Source organism: Drechmeria coniospora, chromosome 01 (assembly GCF_001625195.1).
Source record: "Drechmeria coniospora strain ARSEF 6962 chromosome 01, whole genome shotgun sequence".
Lineage (NCBI taxonomy): Eukaryota > Fungi > Ascomycota > Sordariomycetes > Hypocreales > Ophiocordycipitaceae > Drechmeria > Drechmeria coniospora.
In genome coordinates this window covers 7107197-7124242 of record NC_054389.1, presented here as the reverse complement: position 1 = coordinate 7124242, position 17046 = coordinate 7107197, and the positions used below count along the sequence as shown (strand labels likewise).

Here is a 17046-nt window from a genome sequence, read left to right as displayed (position 1 = left end):
GCATTTCCGCTGGTCGGGGTATCGCCGCAGGTGGAAAGGAGATAACCATCAGCAGGGGGGGTTGGAACCGTCATTGGCTTTCTTAGGGTGGGTGGAACTGGTACTTTATGGCGTAGCCAAGAGAATGTAGAGAAGTATTGGCCACGGTCAAAGCAGGAGGAACAGGGATTAGCCTAGCGAGTGCGGCCAGAGTAGTTTGAGGAACCAACACCGCCGTTCTAGGAGGAACCAGCACCGCCATTGTTGGAGGAACCAGTATTGGCAGAGGAGGAGGATTCAGTATCGGCAGAGGAGGAGGATTCAGTATCGTCAGAGGAGGAGGATTCAGTATCGTCAGAGGCGGAGGAACCATTATCGGTGGAGTAGGAGGAGCCAGTTCCGGCAGAGTAGGAGGAGCCAGTACCGCCAGAGTAGGAGGCATCAGCACCGCCAGAGTAGGAGGCACCAGTACCGGCAGACGAAGAGGAACCAGTACCGGCATACGAAGAGAAGCCAGCATTGCCAGAGGAAGAGGAACCAGCAGCACCAGAGTAAGCGGAAGCGGAATTGGAACTGCCGGAAGCTGTGGAACCACCGTTGGGCCCGCCAACGCAGATGAAGCTCCCCCAAGGAGTTGAGGACATATGTTTGGTGATGGCGTAACTATTGTGTGTAAGCACCGTATTAGCATCCAAGTCGATGTCGCCGGAGTTCCCATTAATTTGGAACATGTTGCGTATGTATGTCGCTCCATGGCAGGACGGCTCTTCTGTCGTGCCCTGGCTGTCGGTAGGCAAAACACCAGTTCCCATGGGGATTCCCGTGTCAACTCCGCCCATGGCGAAGACTTCTCCGAATAAGGTGACGCCCTGTGCGCCGCTTGCGAGCCCATTGTTGAAAAGGGAGCCGGGATAGTAGCCGATGAAACGGTCTTGGACCCAGAGCCACCAGTTCCCCTGGTCCAGGATATACATCATCTCGATGTCTCGCTCGGTGCCATCGCCGGGGGAGTCTACCATCATGCCAGGGTAGAGCTCGGGACAGACCTGGACCCAGCCACCATGATCGCCATTGTAGCCACCGGTTCCATCGGAATCGCTCGCATGGGCCGTGTTGGTATAGTAAGTGAAGAGAAACTGCTTGTCGGCGGCCTGGGGCATCAAGGTGAGGCCAGCCTCGACCGTCTGCTGCCTGTGGCTCCCAGTACCGGCAGAGTGGGTAAAGGCCATCTGAAGGACCGAGGTACCAGCTGCACATTGGCGCATGGGCGGTTTGGCAACGAGGAAAATGCCCCCTCCGCCTTGGCTCGAGCTCCCCGAGGTGGCGACGCCGGCATGATAGGCGGTGCCTTGAGCCACCACCTCCGCTCTTGGGTGAATCGGACGGACGCTGCGGCGCTTCTTGGCCGAACAGTTGGACAGCGACAGAGGCGCCGCTCGCGGAACGGTGCCTTTAGGGCAGTCTACTATGTTGTCGGCAAAGTTATACGCCGTGCCGTTGTCCTTGCGGTGCCGCGCGGGAGGCTTCGGTTTCGTTGCCAACTGTCCGCCATCGACCTGGGACATCATGTCGATGCATTGCACCGCTTGACCCTGCCCGCTTGTCCTTGTACTGCCTTGGCCTTGACGGCTCTGGTATTGGGCAGAGGCTACAGTTAGCGAGACAGTCAATGCTGCCGTCTGGACGACAGGCCACTTCATAGCGGATGGGCTAGGGGAGACGAGACGAGGGTAAAGTGATGGCAAGGGGCCAACAGGTAAGTGATGTTCCTATTGCAGAGGTGACACCGCACTGGACGCTGGTGAGGTTAGGAGAGGGAAGAAAGAAGGTGAAAATTTGTTGGTAGAAAACACGCTGAGCGGCGGCTGATTGTAAGCTAGGGGGAAGATATCTGAATGGAAGGAAGGATGACGGAAGAGATGAAGGAATGATGGAGAATTGAACCAGAGAAGGAAGGAGGGAGGGAGGGATAAAATAGGCGGCCAACCCTCCATGTTTTCCATTATGGAAAGAGAATGCTCACGGCTGAGCATGCGCCCAAAAGCAAGAGAACACACCGGACGGCGTTTCACGACGAGGGAAAAGCACGGCCACGGCGCGGAGGTGCGCAGTCATGGTTTCGACAATAGTAGTGCTCGTACTCCGTGTCGGCATAGTTAAGTACGTGCCTAAAACAAGTAGGGTTCGTTTTTGGCAATATCTGGAGTTGGTGCATGCTCGTGAACACCAGCGTTCGACATAAGTTGCAGCCATGTGAATTGCGTTGCACACAAAGGAAACAAGAGACTGTTGTTTCAGACTTGAGCATCGGACCATCAGATATCGGCGCTATGTGACACCGCCAGGAGTCTGGCGCAAGTTCGCACTACGGAGCAATTGCTCCGTACCCCAACAGTAAGCAGACAGCAGACACTTGCTGTGGCGGAGTACATGCACGGAGTAAGTACAACTACAGGTAGTTACATAATGCGTACTGCCACACTTCGGACACAGATTTTAGAGTTTTTGCAACATGTAAATAGAGGGCCTAATAGCAGAAGTCCTCCTTCGTTTGCCCCCCCTCTTTCCCAACAGACAGCAAGAACAGAACGCCGCAATACTGCAGGTAGGCAAGTGCCACGAACGTTCGGGCCTGTTTGGTGGCGCATCTACCATTCATGGAATCTCCCATCCGGTGGGTAGCCAAATACTGTTTGAGCAATGCATCGCTGCGTTTCTTACGCATATGTACGTATTCAGGAAGCAGAAGTATTACTACTTAGGTAAGTGTACTCTGTACAGTACAGTAAGTAAGTAAGTAAGTACTTATGTAAGTACACCTACGGAGAACATGTACAGTACTTGCATGTTGCGTGCCTTGCTATCCAGTTCGCGCTAGGAACCATGCCGGACGCGCTAGGCGACGTTCCTTGTACTTATACCTAGTACGTAGTATTGTATGGAGTACGGAGCACATCTGCTGTACTTGTAAGTACTTGCATGTGCTGCACATGTACTCCGTATACTTGCCGGAGTATTACTTGCACCAAATTCCAAACTTGCTGCAATACTTACAGTGCATGTACTTCAGTACTTACGGAGTACGGAGTACTTACAATGTCGCCTTGCAGGGTTATAATACAAGTGCCGAGTACTCCGTACTCCGTACTCCATACGTACATGTACATGTACTTGTACTTCGGCACAGTAACCTCCACCCCCGTACCTCATGAAGACCAACATCATGGATTGTTGTTTCGAGTTCGTCCTCTCGTCCTCCGTACGCTTGTCTACTGAAATTACTCCTCTTTATTTGTTGATAATTGGTATACATGTTTATCTTTCGTGATTGGTGCTTACCTGGCACAGTTAACCCCAGAGTGGCGAGGCTGTGTGACCAGTATTCACGCATTTTCCAAATGGTGCATAATTCATCTTTTTGTTTTACGACGCACCTACGACTTGCGATACATGATCATACGCGGAGTGCGGAAATACTTAAAACGGCAAGTGCTCTGCTGTGCTGTGCTGTGCTGTGCTGAAGCATACACTTCTCACGTTCGATTTTCACTTTGGATCTGGGCAAGCGGGCACACGAACTCTAGCCATGAGGCCATCAAGCCTTGGCGGGAAAGCCTTGACCTCATGGTCGTTCTACTTGGACGTGTTGAGGGAGATGTGCTGTCCACACATAATGTACAACTATTTACCGTACGTATCGTAGTAGTAAGTAATACTGTATATTGTTGGACATTGAACAAACAACCTGGGCTTGGTAGATGGATATAGCTAGCACCACCTGCTGACTAACTTGTATGGAATAATGTTGCCAATTGGCAATACGAACTTATGAATTCTGATCTTATTCTCTACACATACACGCACGCTCTGCTGAGTTTCTATTTTGCTATTTTTCTGTCGTGTTTCACGACGTCACGCCATGAATGGCAGCATCGTGTCCTACCTGGACGACGCACATGGAATATACATACTGACCTACATATGTATGTATTGCTGGTAGCAAATGACGACTGCCATACTCCTATGCCTACGCTTACGCCTGCCCCTGCTTCCCTCTCATCCAGCTCATGCCCTTCTCTCTGCTCTCGAGGTGGAAACGAAGCCTTGAATGCTCGTTGCATCGATTGCACATTGCCAACCCCGAGGCTCCTGCCTACGTTCAAGTGTTCATGGTTCGCCTCGGACATGAGCTGGTCGCCATTCTCGCTTCGCTGCGCCGAAATAGATGTAGGTGTAGATGTAGGTAGGTAGGACAACCTATCGATCGACTCAAAGTACAGGGGCATTGCGTTTGGGGGCCACGACGACATGATGTATGGCGACTTCGATCAACGGCGCCCATTCCTCATTTCATCGTCGGCCTTCCCTTCTTGTCGCCCTTGCGGGACCACCCCGAGGGCAGACTGCCAGGTCGATGGTCGGCTTGTTCACGTTAGGAAGAGCAATAAGATTCATTGGCCGCTCAACCCTCGTATTTTCTCCCTCGTGTCGTGGATGTATCGAATGAATGAATCTACTTACTCCGTTCTCCGTACTAGCATCGCCTTGAACTAACGCAGGCAGGGATATGCTGATGAGGATCGCTCCCCGCCCCTCCCCTTTCGCTAGCTCACACGTGACCGTGCCCTGAAAGTTGGTTTCCAGCTCGTCATGATGCGTGAAATGGACATTGATGTCTGGGAATAATCGTGCTTCTTGGCTGCTTTTAAGTACTTTGCCCTTTTCAATGCCACGATACGCTAGGACAAGCGCCGTTTGTGCAGTGCGTGCTACGTTGCTGGAGAATACTACGTACATAGTACGGAGTAGTTACAGTAGATGCAAGTGCAGTACTTGCATGCAGTAATTAAGTACATGCCCTGCGACAATGATACTTCAAACCGATGAAATCGTGCAGCGACATTCCTTGGGTTGATACCCACTGCACCTGATAAAAAACAGTAGTTCAACAAAATACTGCTCACTCTACAATAGTTACTGATATGATGTTTAATATATCAAGGCATTCAAATGTACAAGTGAAATTTCTTGAGGTTGTCACACATTATAGCTGCAGGTCAGACTTGTTTGTACCAGGAAAAAAACAAGCTAACAAATCCTCATAAATACAATAGTAAAAACAGGTAAAATAAAATAAAATAAAATAAAGTAAAATAAATCATTACTTATTTAAAAGAGGAGTTTATTTACAACAGAATAATTTTATGACCATCTAGTTAATAAATAAATGAAAGAAAAAACTACTAGTAATTATACTTTTTTTTTGGATTATTATCGCTTCTTTCGCGAATTGCGCATGGCGTAAATGCTGTTTCGCAACATCTTACTGGCCACCGAGCTTCTAACCTCCGAGCTATCCAACGGCGGAGCGAGGGAGAGACCGGCCATTAGGGTCGACCGCCTCACCTCGCCATGTGGGCCCCATATGAATCTACCACGACACCACCACCACCGCCGCCCCCCCCCTCGACTTACGTCTCTGTTGGTATTCCTCCACATTACCATCCATCGGCATCTTGCTTTCGCTGCATCCATCCATTCCCGACCAAAGGCCCGCGAATCTATCAAGGCCGACACGCGCCGTTGGTGCAGCCACGACTCCTGCTGCCCTCATCGATCCTTCATCAACCGTCCGCCCTCGCTCGGTCCGGCCCATCGCTTGCTCCTCCTGCCATTGGCCGACGTGCACTCGTACTGTTTCGCCTTGCTGTGCAGGAGCTTGACAGAGGAGACGCGGCCAGCCCACTAGTTGTCCGCCATTCGGATTCGACTCGGCCCTGAGGGACCTCGCGGCACATCTTCCACCCACATTCACTCGCTCACTCGCTCTACATCATCGTTCAACATGTCCTCGTCCGGCCTCACGCGGCGCCGTGGCGCCGCTGGCACAGGTAGCATCGACAACGAGCCCTCCAGGACCAACTCGGCCACCAATATCAAAGACAGCACCCCCGAGACCAGCTACGAGAAGAATGAGAATGGGCACAAGATCGCCTACGACCCGCGAGACATTAGCGAGAGCGCCGAGCGGAGCAAGCAGCCCAAGTTGACCATGATGGAGGAGGTCCTACTTCTCGGTCTCAAGGACAAGCAGGTACATACCCCGACGCCAAAACCGGTCCGTCCCCCGCGGAGGCTGACAATGCTGGCTCACGGCAGGGATATCTCTCCTTCTGGAACGACAATATTTCGTATGCCCTCCGAGGCTGCATCGTCCTTGAGTTGGCATTCCGAGGCCGCATCAGCATGGAGAAGGACCCCTCGAGGCGACGATTCCCACCGGCGGACCGTAACATCGAAGTCATAGACGACACCCTCACCGGCGAGGTCCTGCTCGACGAGGCTCTGAAGATGATGAAGCAGAGCGAGAAGATGAGTGTCAGCTCTTGGATTGATCTCATGAGCGGTGCGTAGCCTTTCTCGTCGATGCCGTCCTCCATCCTCCGCGTCCTCCATTGGCACGCAACGCTAATGCGCCCCTCGCTGCCGCAGGCGAAACCTGGAACCTCATGAAGATTGGGTACCAGCTCAAGCAGGTCCGTGAACGCCTCGCGAAAGGCCTCGTGGACAAGGGCATCCTCCGGACCGAGAAACGGAATTTCCTCCTCTTCGACATGGCAACACACCCGGTCGCCGATGGAGGCGCGAAGGAGGAGATTCGTCGTCGTGTGCGAAATGTCCTGACGCAGCGAACCGTCGTCCTGAACAGCAGCCAGTTCCTCCCCGAGTCCCTCGAGTTCCGCTACCTGCGCACCGTCTCCATGGTCTGCGCCGCCTATGCCGCCAACGTGCTGGAGAATGCCCTTTCCACGCTCGGCCACGAAGCGCGGGAGCGTGCCTTTGCCCAGACGGACGAGCTGCTGGCCGACTATAGCCAGTGGCCCTTTGGCAAGAAGGCGACAGGCAATGGCATCGGTTCCAATCTGCCGCAAGTTATCGGAGAGGTACGCGTGCAATTCTGTCCGATATGAAGGCAGACGACTACCCAGATAACTGACGACACGTACAGGAGGTTAGCGGGGCCAAAGAAAAAGAGTTGCAGCTCGAGGTTGTCGCGGCCTGCTTGAGCGTCTTCACCCGACTTGACTCCTTGCTATAACTGGTCAGTGGATTCAGTGCCACAGGCCACCGGAAACCGCCCGTCACAAGTTTATCCCGATAGGCAACACGGACGCAGTCATGGTCATGGTCACAGACGGAGCCTGTTTTGCTTACTTGCTGTCTGTCTGTCCGCTCGGAACCACATCACGTCAATCCGCAAACCAGAGCCGGTCGAACGCTTGAGAAATTTGTTTTCATCACCATGCTCCTGATACCTGATATGCGTATTAATCACTTCGCCTCCGACCAGACCTCGATCTCATGCCAACATTTGCATCGTAACATTGTGCACGAGCCACATTCCTCTGAACCCCCCACTCCGCCCCCGCCCCCTCTGGCAGCGAGACCGACCAAGGCCAGGCAGGATGAAGCGTTTTGACTCCGTCAAACCCCTACCATGCTTGCTCATCGTGGAGGTGGGGCTGATTAGTATTGGCAGGGCAATACTACGGAGAATGGCAGGAAGGAAATATACTCTAGATGCAAGTTTATGTCTTCTTTATTCTCTGCACCCCTCCGGTTTTATCTATTCTCCGCTTGGTTCGTTTCGCTATTATTCGTACGGTATCCTCATTTGACCTATCGTTTGTTGTTTTGTTGGTTTCTCTCAATTGTTTGTTCACGGGTGAAAAAAAAGTGATGTCGGACAACTTGGTGCTTCCGCTGCAGGAAAGTGCCAATGGGATCGGAAGAGCCAATGATGAAAATCCAGTTGAAGTTGAATCTAGTCGTTTTTACGCCCTCAGCCGGCCGTGCTACCACCCGTTCTTGCTATGTATTGAGGTTATTGAGCAACTGACAGGCGTTAGTCAGTATTCGCCTTGCCCTGGCCAGTAGTGTGTTCCTCATCAAGCCCTCGGAGCTCGCGTCTCGTGGATGGCTATGGAATAGAACATATGAATATTCATGTTGGTTTGGATGTCGTGCTTTCTCCCACGAAATATCAAGGCAAATGTGAAGTTACCCTTGATCTAAACAAAGCCGCCTAAACTGTTGCCGGAATATTACGCCTTTCCAAGGCAATAAATACCCTTCGTTGGTGCATAAGCACAATGGGAACCTCCTCTCTCCTTCACCATCACAGCAGACCGTGAGAATGAACGAAACGCATTTTCTTTTCAACGCTAGCAACGTGTGGAATTCGACGTGACAAGAAAAGACTGTTCAGGGAACGTTGTCGGCCCCGATATCCAAGCAGTGGAGACAGGCCAACAACCATACTCGCTTTTACTTCTTTTTGCGGCCACCGACCCCGAGACTGCCCTCAAAGCCGGGTCGTCCGCCCTTCTTCTTCGCACCGCCCTTCTTCTTTTTGCCAGCCTTGCCCAAAAGCTTCTCATCTCGGCGCTTCTTGAGGTTCTCCTCACGCTTTTTCTGCCTCTCTTTCTGGGCCATGCCTACACCGTTGCTACGCTCCTTCCACGCCTTCTCGCTCTTCTTCTTTGCAGTCTCTTTTCGCTTGATAGATCGCTTGAGCATGGCCTCATCGTCTCGGATCTTTTCCCCTTCGATGCGACGACGGGCCGTAAGCCAAGCGTCCTTCTCCTCAACGTCAGTTCGCTTGTCGGAATCGAGCTCTTGAAGGCGCTTCTTTTGATTCTGCACCTTCAAGAGCGCCGTTTTGGGATCGGAAGGCCCTTTCTTCTTTCCTTGCGCAAGGACATAGCTGAGGTCGTGAGACATCTGCGAGCCGTCTCCAAACGCAACGCGGCCGAACGAGAAATTGCCGGCAGCATCATTCAACTCAACAGCGGGGCTCAAGACGCCCGGCGAATTGGATGCGAGAGCTGCCTCACGCTTCTTCGCCTCCTCTGCCTTCGCGAGCATGCGAAGCTCCTTTTTGTGCTCCTTCCGCTTGGCTTCCTTGGCTCGCCTCGCTTCGATGAGCTCCTGTCGCGTTCGGATTGGCTTTCCGTCAGGGCCATCGGCTTTTCTCGCGGCTCGGAGAGCCTCGATCTTAGCAGCAAGGCGCGCTCGCAAGGCGGTAGTGTCAGCCGGAATTTTGATTTGCTTGGGCTTCTCCGAGGCAGGACGGGGGGGCGAGGTGGACGTGGCGGTGCTCGCAACTTCGCCGGAGGCGTCGCCAACTGTTGGCTCGACCACATCCAACGACATGGACGCCGCTCCGTCCACCGCTTTTTGAGTAAGGAGCGACATATCGAGGGAGAGATTCGGAATGCGGGCGCCTTCGACATCATCTTTGTCGTTCTCCGTCGTGCGATTGCGGCCCGACGACTCCGCTTGCCTCAGCTTGGAGGGTGTGGCATCCCGCTTTCCCTTACTTTTTTGCCTCTTGCCGCTGCCAGGTGTGCTCTCAGGATCCTCGACTTTTGCGGATTTGTCCCTGGACGGCGTTGGTGGTTTCTCCTCCGCTTTCGCCCGTAGTTCTACCTTCCTGTCGGCCTTCCTCTCCTTCTTCGCAGCCTTCTTCAGTTCCTTCTTGGACACTTTCGATGGAGTCTCGCTCGACTGGAGCCCTTCTTTGGCGTCCTCGTCGAGCTTTTGCTTCTTGCTTCCGTTGACCCTGCAGGCTCGTAGACCTTCGCCTGGTTGTTCGCTCTCGACCAAGTCGGAGACGTTCAGACCATCCTCTTCGTCTTGTTCCTGTCCCTGCTCTTGCTCTTTCTCTAACTCCCGTAGCTTTCGTTTATTGCTCGCGCGTTCGTCCATGACTTGTTTTGCGTTGCGGTTAAGTTCGCTGTCAGGATCGAGTTTGCCGCGTCGAGCCGCAGCGGCTTCCTGCTTCGTCTGCTTTTTTCTCTGCCATTGATCCTATAAGTAGATAGTTCGTCAGCCTCAATACGCGTGGTCCGGCGTGACGCAATATGCTTGGCGGTTCAATAAGCCACGACTGGAAGGGTGACGACGGCTCCATCGACGGCTGGAATCACGTACGGTATTGTTTTCTCCATAATACATCTTGGCCGGGATCAAGCTCAGCAGTCCATCAAATGCCTTGGCATGCTCGCGCAGGCGATCCTAGAAGACACAGTCAGCGTCAAGTTATCAAGCCAAAGCCAAGGCCAAGGCCCAGGAAAGCAGGTGCGTAACGAACCTGCAACGAAGCCTCCGCCATTTGTGAAGAGTAGCGTTCGATGTTCTACCGCGCTTCGCCTTATTTACACGCCTGAGTATTCTTGAAGGTGAAAAAAAAAAACGACAGGCAGAGTGCCGTGCAGTTGTACAAGAAAATGTTAATACTTAGGTGCTGGTTTAATGAAGGATTGAAAGTGAAGGTGAAGGCGGGCTTGTCGGCATCGACTTGGGAGGTTTTTTTTTTTGGGCTCTGGATGCCTGCATCGGCCAATGTGGGGTAAGTAAGTACTTACTTGCATGTATAAAGTACGGAGCACACCGTACTGTACAGAGTACCGTAAGTGTGATAGCAAGTATTTTCCACACCTAGTAATACTACTGAAGTACGGAGTACAGAGTACTGAGTACTTGGTGTACATGTGCGGAGCACAGTAGGGAAAGCATGAACTTGTACTGTAATTAATACTCTGTGCTTGGAGTATTCGTACCAGCAAGCACTGATCACTATTACTTGTACTGGGAGTGATGCATTTATCTGCCTCCAAGCATCTTGTCCATCTCGGAGCATTCCGCACAACAGAGACACCGTCGTGAGAGTCCCCTCCACTCTTGAATGCGTGCCTCAGGCGTCCCAATCCTACGCACGAACCTTTGCCAGTTGTTCCCTTGTGCGCTGCACTCTGTTCGATGGCCAGCGGTTTCACCACGAGGAACGCCGCAAGGACTTGATACATTCCCTGAGAAGTACAGCACAAAACTGCAGCACGTGAAGCTCGAGCAGAGGCAACAACACATCAGCATCATCGCCGTAGCGTTGGACTATTAGTACGCAGTACAAGGAGCAGAAGCTGCAGCAGGACAGAAATCGGTAGTCGAAACCCGTGCGAGACAATAGCCAACCATCCATCGTCGGTTTATTTCTTCTTGCTTCCCTTCTTGGGCCCAGCGGCAAGCTCGCGCTTCTTGGCATCCCTGGCTTCAATGTCAGCTTTCCGGGCCTTTTCCTGCTCTTCCTTCTCTTCCTTTTCAGCCTAGGCAAGGGTCAGCATGTTGGACGAGGCCAGGGAATGTCGATTGGGCATGGCGTCACCTGTCGTCGTGCGGCCTCGGCGGCACGCTGCTCGCGGATGAGACTCAGTCTCGCCAGGTCGGCCTTTGCCTCATCCGTCTTGCCCTGGGCCTGCAATCTCATGTATCTCTCTTTCGCGGCGACAGCTTCGAGGGCCTCTCTCTCGCGCCGGCTCGCCGGCATCTTCATGCCTTCGACGCCGTCCGTGATGGCCTCGACGCCGTTTTTCGATGCCTTGGTCATGCTGCGAGCCGCTTTGGAGTGATTCGGGTTCGCCGGCATGTCGTCCTCGTCGCTCTCCTCATCGCTGGACGGCAGATCTCCCACCTCGACGGTGCGACCGTGTTGCTTGGCGATGGCCGCCTCCTTGCGAGCTTTTTTCAGCGCCTTTCGTTCATCGCGGTTGTTGTCGGCGGCGGCATCCGCGGCGCTGGCCTTGGACGGGCCGCCATCATCGCTGGCTTCCTCGTCCGATGACCCTTCGTCCGATGACTCTTCCTCGTCCGTGCCCGACTTATCGTCCGAGTTGGCGCTCCACATGCTGATCTGATTACCGTCGGCATCCACAGGCTGGAGGTTTCGCGAGAAGTGCTTGCCGCCTGGGAACAAAGTCAGCGACGTGAGGGTGCGATGGCAAGAGCGGTTGATGCGGATTACCCCCTCTCGTTGGCTTATTATACTTGCCCGCTCGGCGAGCATTCCCTACAGTGCTTCCACCAGCCATGGTATGATCGGATCAAAAATTCCGTCTCGTATGTGGGCGGATATATGCGGGCACTCATGCGGGTGTTGAACCTTGAATCAAGAACTCTTCTTGGCAGGTAGGGACCAGAGGCGGTAGGGATAGGAGCAAATGGAGAGAGATTTGAGAAGGATGGATAGATGGTGACGGGAGATTTTGGACGAAATGTTTGCAGAGGTTTTGGGTAAAGCGGGATAGCGGGGTAAATGCAGCTGGGTAGGCAGCAAACCAAACACAAATAGTCTTGCGAGAGTAGCCTGACTAGGCGAATAGTCGTCCTCGATCAAGACTTGATGAAAATAATAACCCGCGTAGAGGCTGCGGAGTATTGCCCGTTCAACAGTTGTTTTTGGAGGGGGGGGGACCAAAGGCAACAGGGTTTGGCAGAGCCAGATAAATAGCCCAATGTAGATTGCACGGAGGGTTATTACGGAGTACAGTGGTTCGGGCAAAACAATGACAGCCACGGGATGGATGGGGAGTGAGTCACGTACGAGTCACGCTTGCTTACCAGGCACTTTAGTTACAAGGTAATTGATGCGCCTACTGTAAGCACTTGTACACCTACCTAGCACTTTGTTGTACTGTATTACTACTTCTTTTACTGCTCTGTAATACAGTGCGGTACGGAGTAAGGTTAGTAGCCAGCCGTGCAAGTAAGTACATGCACTGCAAGCACTCCTCCGTATGTGAATGGCAGATGGCCGATTTGGATGCGTGCGCAATCATTTCCGATTTTCCCCAGCTGTCACCGTTTGGTCACCATCCTGCGAAAGCGGTACGAGAATGGATAAATATTCCCCACGTCATCTATTTCAATCACCAACCTCTACCTACCAATTTCACTCACCGTCCGTATGATTGTCACACGAATATGACCAGAGCGTTGCGGCTCGACTGGATGGTCCAGGGAAACACCGCCACTCTCGAACAATGCCACTCGGCGCCCAACTATCAATACACACATACATTGTACTGGATAATTACGCTGCGTGATAATACAGTACAAGTCCAGTGTTGGTGTTGATGTGAAGCTATCAGTACGGCGTACGATTTCATGTATAGAAGTGTGCAAGTATTGTATACAGGGCAAGTAATAATACGGAGTGATACTTTGTGCAGTACCAATATCATGCAGTGGACATGTGCGTTGGTAATAATAGTAATACGCTGTAAATGTACCCCGTACTCCGTACAAGCAGGTGTAACTACTTAAGTAGCTGTACTTACGTACTTACAGTGCATGTACTGTAAGTAGGTACCTAGTAAGTACTGCAAGCAAGTACAAGTAAATGCAAGTGATACATGGGTATTGACAACGTACCTGGGACTCGTTGGCACGCCTAACAACTAATACCAACTTATAACTATAAGTACTTACTTATACTGTAGTTGTACATGTACTACTCTGCACAAGTACACAGTGAATAGTTACCGGAACTTACACTTACAGTACGGAGGGAAAAATTACTGTACAAGTACGGAGTACAGTGGAGTGCTTGTACAGTGGAGTGCTTGTACTGTACTCCGTACTAAAGCATCTGTACTTACGGAGTACTGAACGGAGTAGTTACTGCAGGCATTTCGTTTTTCCGTTCCCTTCCCTAATCGTGCGCATTTCTATTTAATCTCGCGCCGCCGCTACTGCTTTGTCCCTTTCCTTCTTCTTCTTTCAACCTACTAGAAAATTTTAATCCTTCAAATTCACTCTGGCTTTCAAACTTCAGTGGAGGCTTCCGGAGGGGAAACTGGAGGAGAGAAGGATCCTTTACGTCGATCTTACCCTCTGCTCTGCTCGCATCTAGGTGCTCGTGGTTCAGATAAAATTTGTCCGGCGGTACATCCTTCGATTCTCGTGGCCTGATTTGCTCATGCATGCATCTCGTGCTGAAGCCGGCCCCTGATGGCTGCAACCACGACCCCGTGAGACTTGCCGAGGCCAAGGCCGGAGTGTGAACTGCATCAAGTACATTACGTGCCCGTAGTCCAAGTGGCGGCGTACTGGACAAGACTCGATTGCACACGGATGGGTTCACTATGCATACTGGCATGATTGTATCATGACAAGACTTCTCTGCCAAGTTTACACCGGGGACCATTCATTACTGAAGTTCCATTGGAGTTACGGTTGTTACGTGCTGCACGCGCTCGCACGTGCCATGGCTGCCACGTCCTGTTGGAGTTCTGCCACTCACGAGGGAGTGATGAACGACGGAGAACAGACGAGACACGGCACGCCAGTGTCCAGATTGCTAGCCATCGTCCTAACTATTACCGGCTATCCAAAACGGCTACACCCCGCGTCTTGCCACCCATCGCATCAGTTGCGGGTGCTGCCATGAAGGCTTTTGCGACGCCTTTGCGACGCCGTTGCGACACCGATCTGGCTCGTCGGAGCAGCAGCAGCTGATGACGATAATGACTACCTAAGCATGCCCACCAACGAGGTCCGGCACGACCATGTCCGCCTCATCTGCGGCGTTGGCGTAAGTAGTTATGCATACAAGTACAGTGCCCCCCGTTTACTCGTATTCTACTTGCAATGCGGTCACGACTCATCCGCATGGCCAAGGGAACCTAGTGCACGCAGGCACATGACCAACCCTACGATGACGGCGCGGCCTTGAACTCGTTCACCCATCGCTTCATCTGGGCCACGATTTCTCGAACAGCCTGAGCGATGTGCGGGATCTCGCTAGTTTCCTCGGCGTATACGTCGTGGCCCTGTGTCGCGTTGGCGATCAGCCAGACGGGCGCCTGCATCTCCGAGTCGCCGGCGGAGACCATGGCAGACCGCCACGGGTCGAGCTGGCCGTTGACGAACAGAATGCGCGGCGTCGTCTTCAGCTTCGAGCCGCCTGTCCTCTCATTCACCGTGCTGGCAGACCGGCCGTTGGCGAGGCCGTAGGTGTGGCCGTTGACCTCGGGAAAGAGCAGGCCGCATTGGCTTCGCGATGCGTCGACGGTGAGGAATTTGGAGACGATGGAGGGTCCGCCGTTGGGGCCGGGCCCGGCCATCCAGAATTCGAATCTGGCCTTTCATCAGCCATGGCCTCGAGCGGGGGGCACGTTCGGGAAGGGAAGGGGACAGGAGAAGGACGTACGCCTCGTTGCACCGCATCCACCACTGCAGGCGGATGTTGTTCACCGCAGACGTGTCGGTATAGTGCTCAAGGGTCGTGTCACGCAAGTCGTAGCACCAGGTGCTGTTTCCAGCTACTTGCTCTTCGTCGTCGTCGGCATCGCAAGCTGAAATGCCCCTTTCGTCAGCTCGATCAATCTCCAGGCTTCATGGAGTGGTGACTGGCAGCTCACCCCCCGGGATTTCTTCCTCGCGGATCCACTTGATGAAGCCTGCGAGGGCTTTAACGAGGCCGACACCGTTCGCGTCGGGCGTGGCGGCCGTGCTGTTGGGCCACTTGTTCTGCTCTCGACGTCAGGTACGCACTCGTACGATGAAGGGACCGGCGGACACGCACCTCGATGTAGTCGCACATCTGGTGCAATTTCGGATAGCCATCGGAAAGGTAATGCATCTCCCAGCTGTAGATCCCGCTGGCGATGGCGGCGGCAAAGTCGCCGTTGTGGGTGAGGTTGCCGAAGCCGAACTGGTCCTTCAGGGTCAGGCGCTCGTCGAGCGACCCGGTTTCGAGGATGCCGTCGACATGGGCCATGACGGTCTTCAAGTCTGCGCTGCAGTTGCGCGGCATGGCCTCCTCGACAACGTCAAAGTACTTCGTGAAGTTGGAGATGGACTGGACCGGAGCGCTCGAGCTATGGTACGCCCAGAACGTACCCGGCGCCAAGGCATTGATCCAGGCCACGACGGCACCGGCGCTGCCGCAGCCGGAGAGCACCCAAGGGGCCTTGCTCGGCGTCGAGGTACGATTCCGGTCAAAGTCCAGCGTGACCGTCTTGGCAAAGTGGACAAGGTCCGCCAGTATGTTGTCGAGGTTGAGGTATTGTAGATTTTCCGTCGTATAGTCGTCAAAGGCCGAGCTGTTGCCGACGAAGCGGTGCTCGAGGAAGACGACGGCGCCGTGGATCTCCTGGGCGATCTGGCCGGGCAAGCTGATGTTGGTCGTCACGGATGCGTAGGCTTCGCCGTCGATTATGCTGGGTGCCACGAGGACGATGGGCGAGCCGTCACCGCCGTAGTGATCGGCGTTCCACCAGTACCGCTGCTGAAACGTACCCCGCGAATGATTCTTGTGATCGATAAACTGATCAAAGGTGCCGGCGTAGACGGCCTGCTTGCCATTGCCGCGTTTGACGTGCCTGTTGTCGAAGTGTGTCGGGGAGCGAGACGCCCATCGAGAGTGTTTGTAGGCCGAGTAGACGGTTGCCCCGGCCGACGTGGCAAAGAGCAGCTCCGCGAATGCGGCAGCGACGACGAGGTTGCAGCGCATCCTCTGACCCTGATCAGCCGGACAAGGGGTGGGGGAGGGGAGGGAGGTTCAGGAGAGTGTCCGAGTTTGGTGGCCCGTTGACATGCGGCAGAAAGAGCGGCTATTTATACAGGACTCTGGGAATTCACGTCCATCACGACGGGCAAGCGCACGCCGGCACATGGAAGTACATGCATGCAATTACGGACATGAATAGTACGTAACGATATAATGCATGTAAGTACTAGATGTGAATACTATGGAGTGGTGGTCATCCACGCACGGAGTATTCCGTAATTACCATGCAGATGCGTACCGTAGACGTGGGGTTTTTTTACGTGTACCGGCAGTAGGTAGGTAGTCGTAGTGGCAGTGCTGCCAGCAGCGGTACGAGCAGCACAGCGGTGGCAGTCGATGTGGTGGTGGTGGTCGTCGTCGTCGTGATGGTGCAATATGTAATTACTTGTAGTGGTGAGCCGTCTTGAAGTCGTCGCCGTGCTGATGTGGTATTGCAGGTATAAATTAATACTTGTACTGCAGCAGGATTGCCTGAGGCCGGCATTACCAGGGCTCGTCGGCATTGGCATCCAGGTGGATACATGTACATGAAGGTGTATCTGTACATTGTATTACATTGTATCATAGGTAGAAAAAGGTCCAGCCTAGGATTTTCATGCAAGTACTGTACAACTACTTGTAAATTACTTTATCGTAAGAACCGTACAAGTACC

At 53.2% G+C, this 17046-nt stretch overlaps 5 protein-coding genes across 5 annotated transcripts; 1 reads left to right on the top strand and 4 right to left on the bottom strand.

Annotated features, from left to right (window-relative positions):
* Window positions 1–218: 218 nt before the first annotated feature.
* Window positions 219–1679, bottom strand: DCS_01854 (uncharacterized protein; the record flags this gene model as incomplete). Its single annotated transcript, XM_040799185.1, has 1 exon — window positions 219–1679. One exon carries the CDS (start codon window positions 1677–1679, stop codon window positions 219–221), a length of 1461 nt encoding a protein of 486 aa, XP_040660068.1.
* A 4145-nt stretch (window positions 1680–5824) lies between these two features.
* On the top strand, window positions 5825–7078 carry DCS_01853 (vacuolar protein sorting-associated protein 74; the record flags this gene model as incomplete). The annotated part of the gene is made up of 4 exons (XM_040799184.1): window positions 5825–6073; window positions 6139–6385; window positions 6472–6923; window positions 6989–7078. The coding sequence occupies 4 exons, from the start codon at window positions 5825–5827 to the stop codon at window positions 7076–7078; spliced, it is 1038 nt and encodes a 345-aa protein (XP_040660067.1).
* A 1229-nt stretch (window positions 7079–8307) lies between these two features.
* On the bottom strand, window positions 8308–10156 carry DCS_01852 (uncharacterized protein; the record flags this gene model as incomplete). Its single annotated transcript, XM_040799183.1, has 3 exons — window positions 8308–9852; window positions 9976–10059; window positions 10136–10156. The coding sequence occupies 3 exons, from the start codon at window positions 10154–10156 to the stop codon at window positions 8308–8310; spliced, it is 1650 nt and encodes a 549-aa protein (XP_040660066.1).
* An 874-nt stretch (window positions 10157–11030) lies between these two features.
* Window positions 11031–11909, bottom strand: DCS_01851 (Casein kinase substrate, phosphoprotein PP28; the record flags this gene model as incomplete). Its single annotated transcript, XM_040799182.1, has 3 exons — window positions 11031–11147; window positions 11207–11784; window positions 11843–11909. 3 exons carry the CDS (start codon window positions 11907–11909, stop codon window positions 11031–11033), a joined length of 762 nt encoding a protein of 253 aa, XP_040660065.1.
* Window positions 11910–14531: 2622 nt separating this feature from the next.
* Window positions 14532–16336, bottom strand: DCS_01850 (uncharacterized protein; the record flags this gene model as incomplete). Its single annotated transcript, XM_040799181.1, has 4 exons — window positions 14532–14958; window positions 15032–15176; window positions 15243–15351; window positions 15407–16336. 4 exons carry the CDS (start codon window positions 16334–16336, stop codon window positions 14532–14534), a joined length of 1611 nt encoding a protein of 536 aa, XP_040660064.1.
* Window positions 16337–17046: the final 710 nt, after the last annotated feature.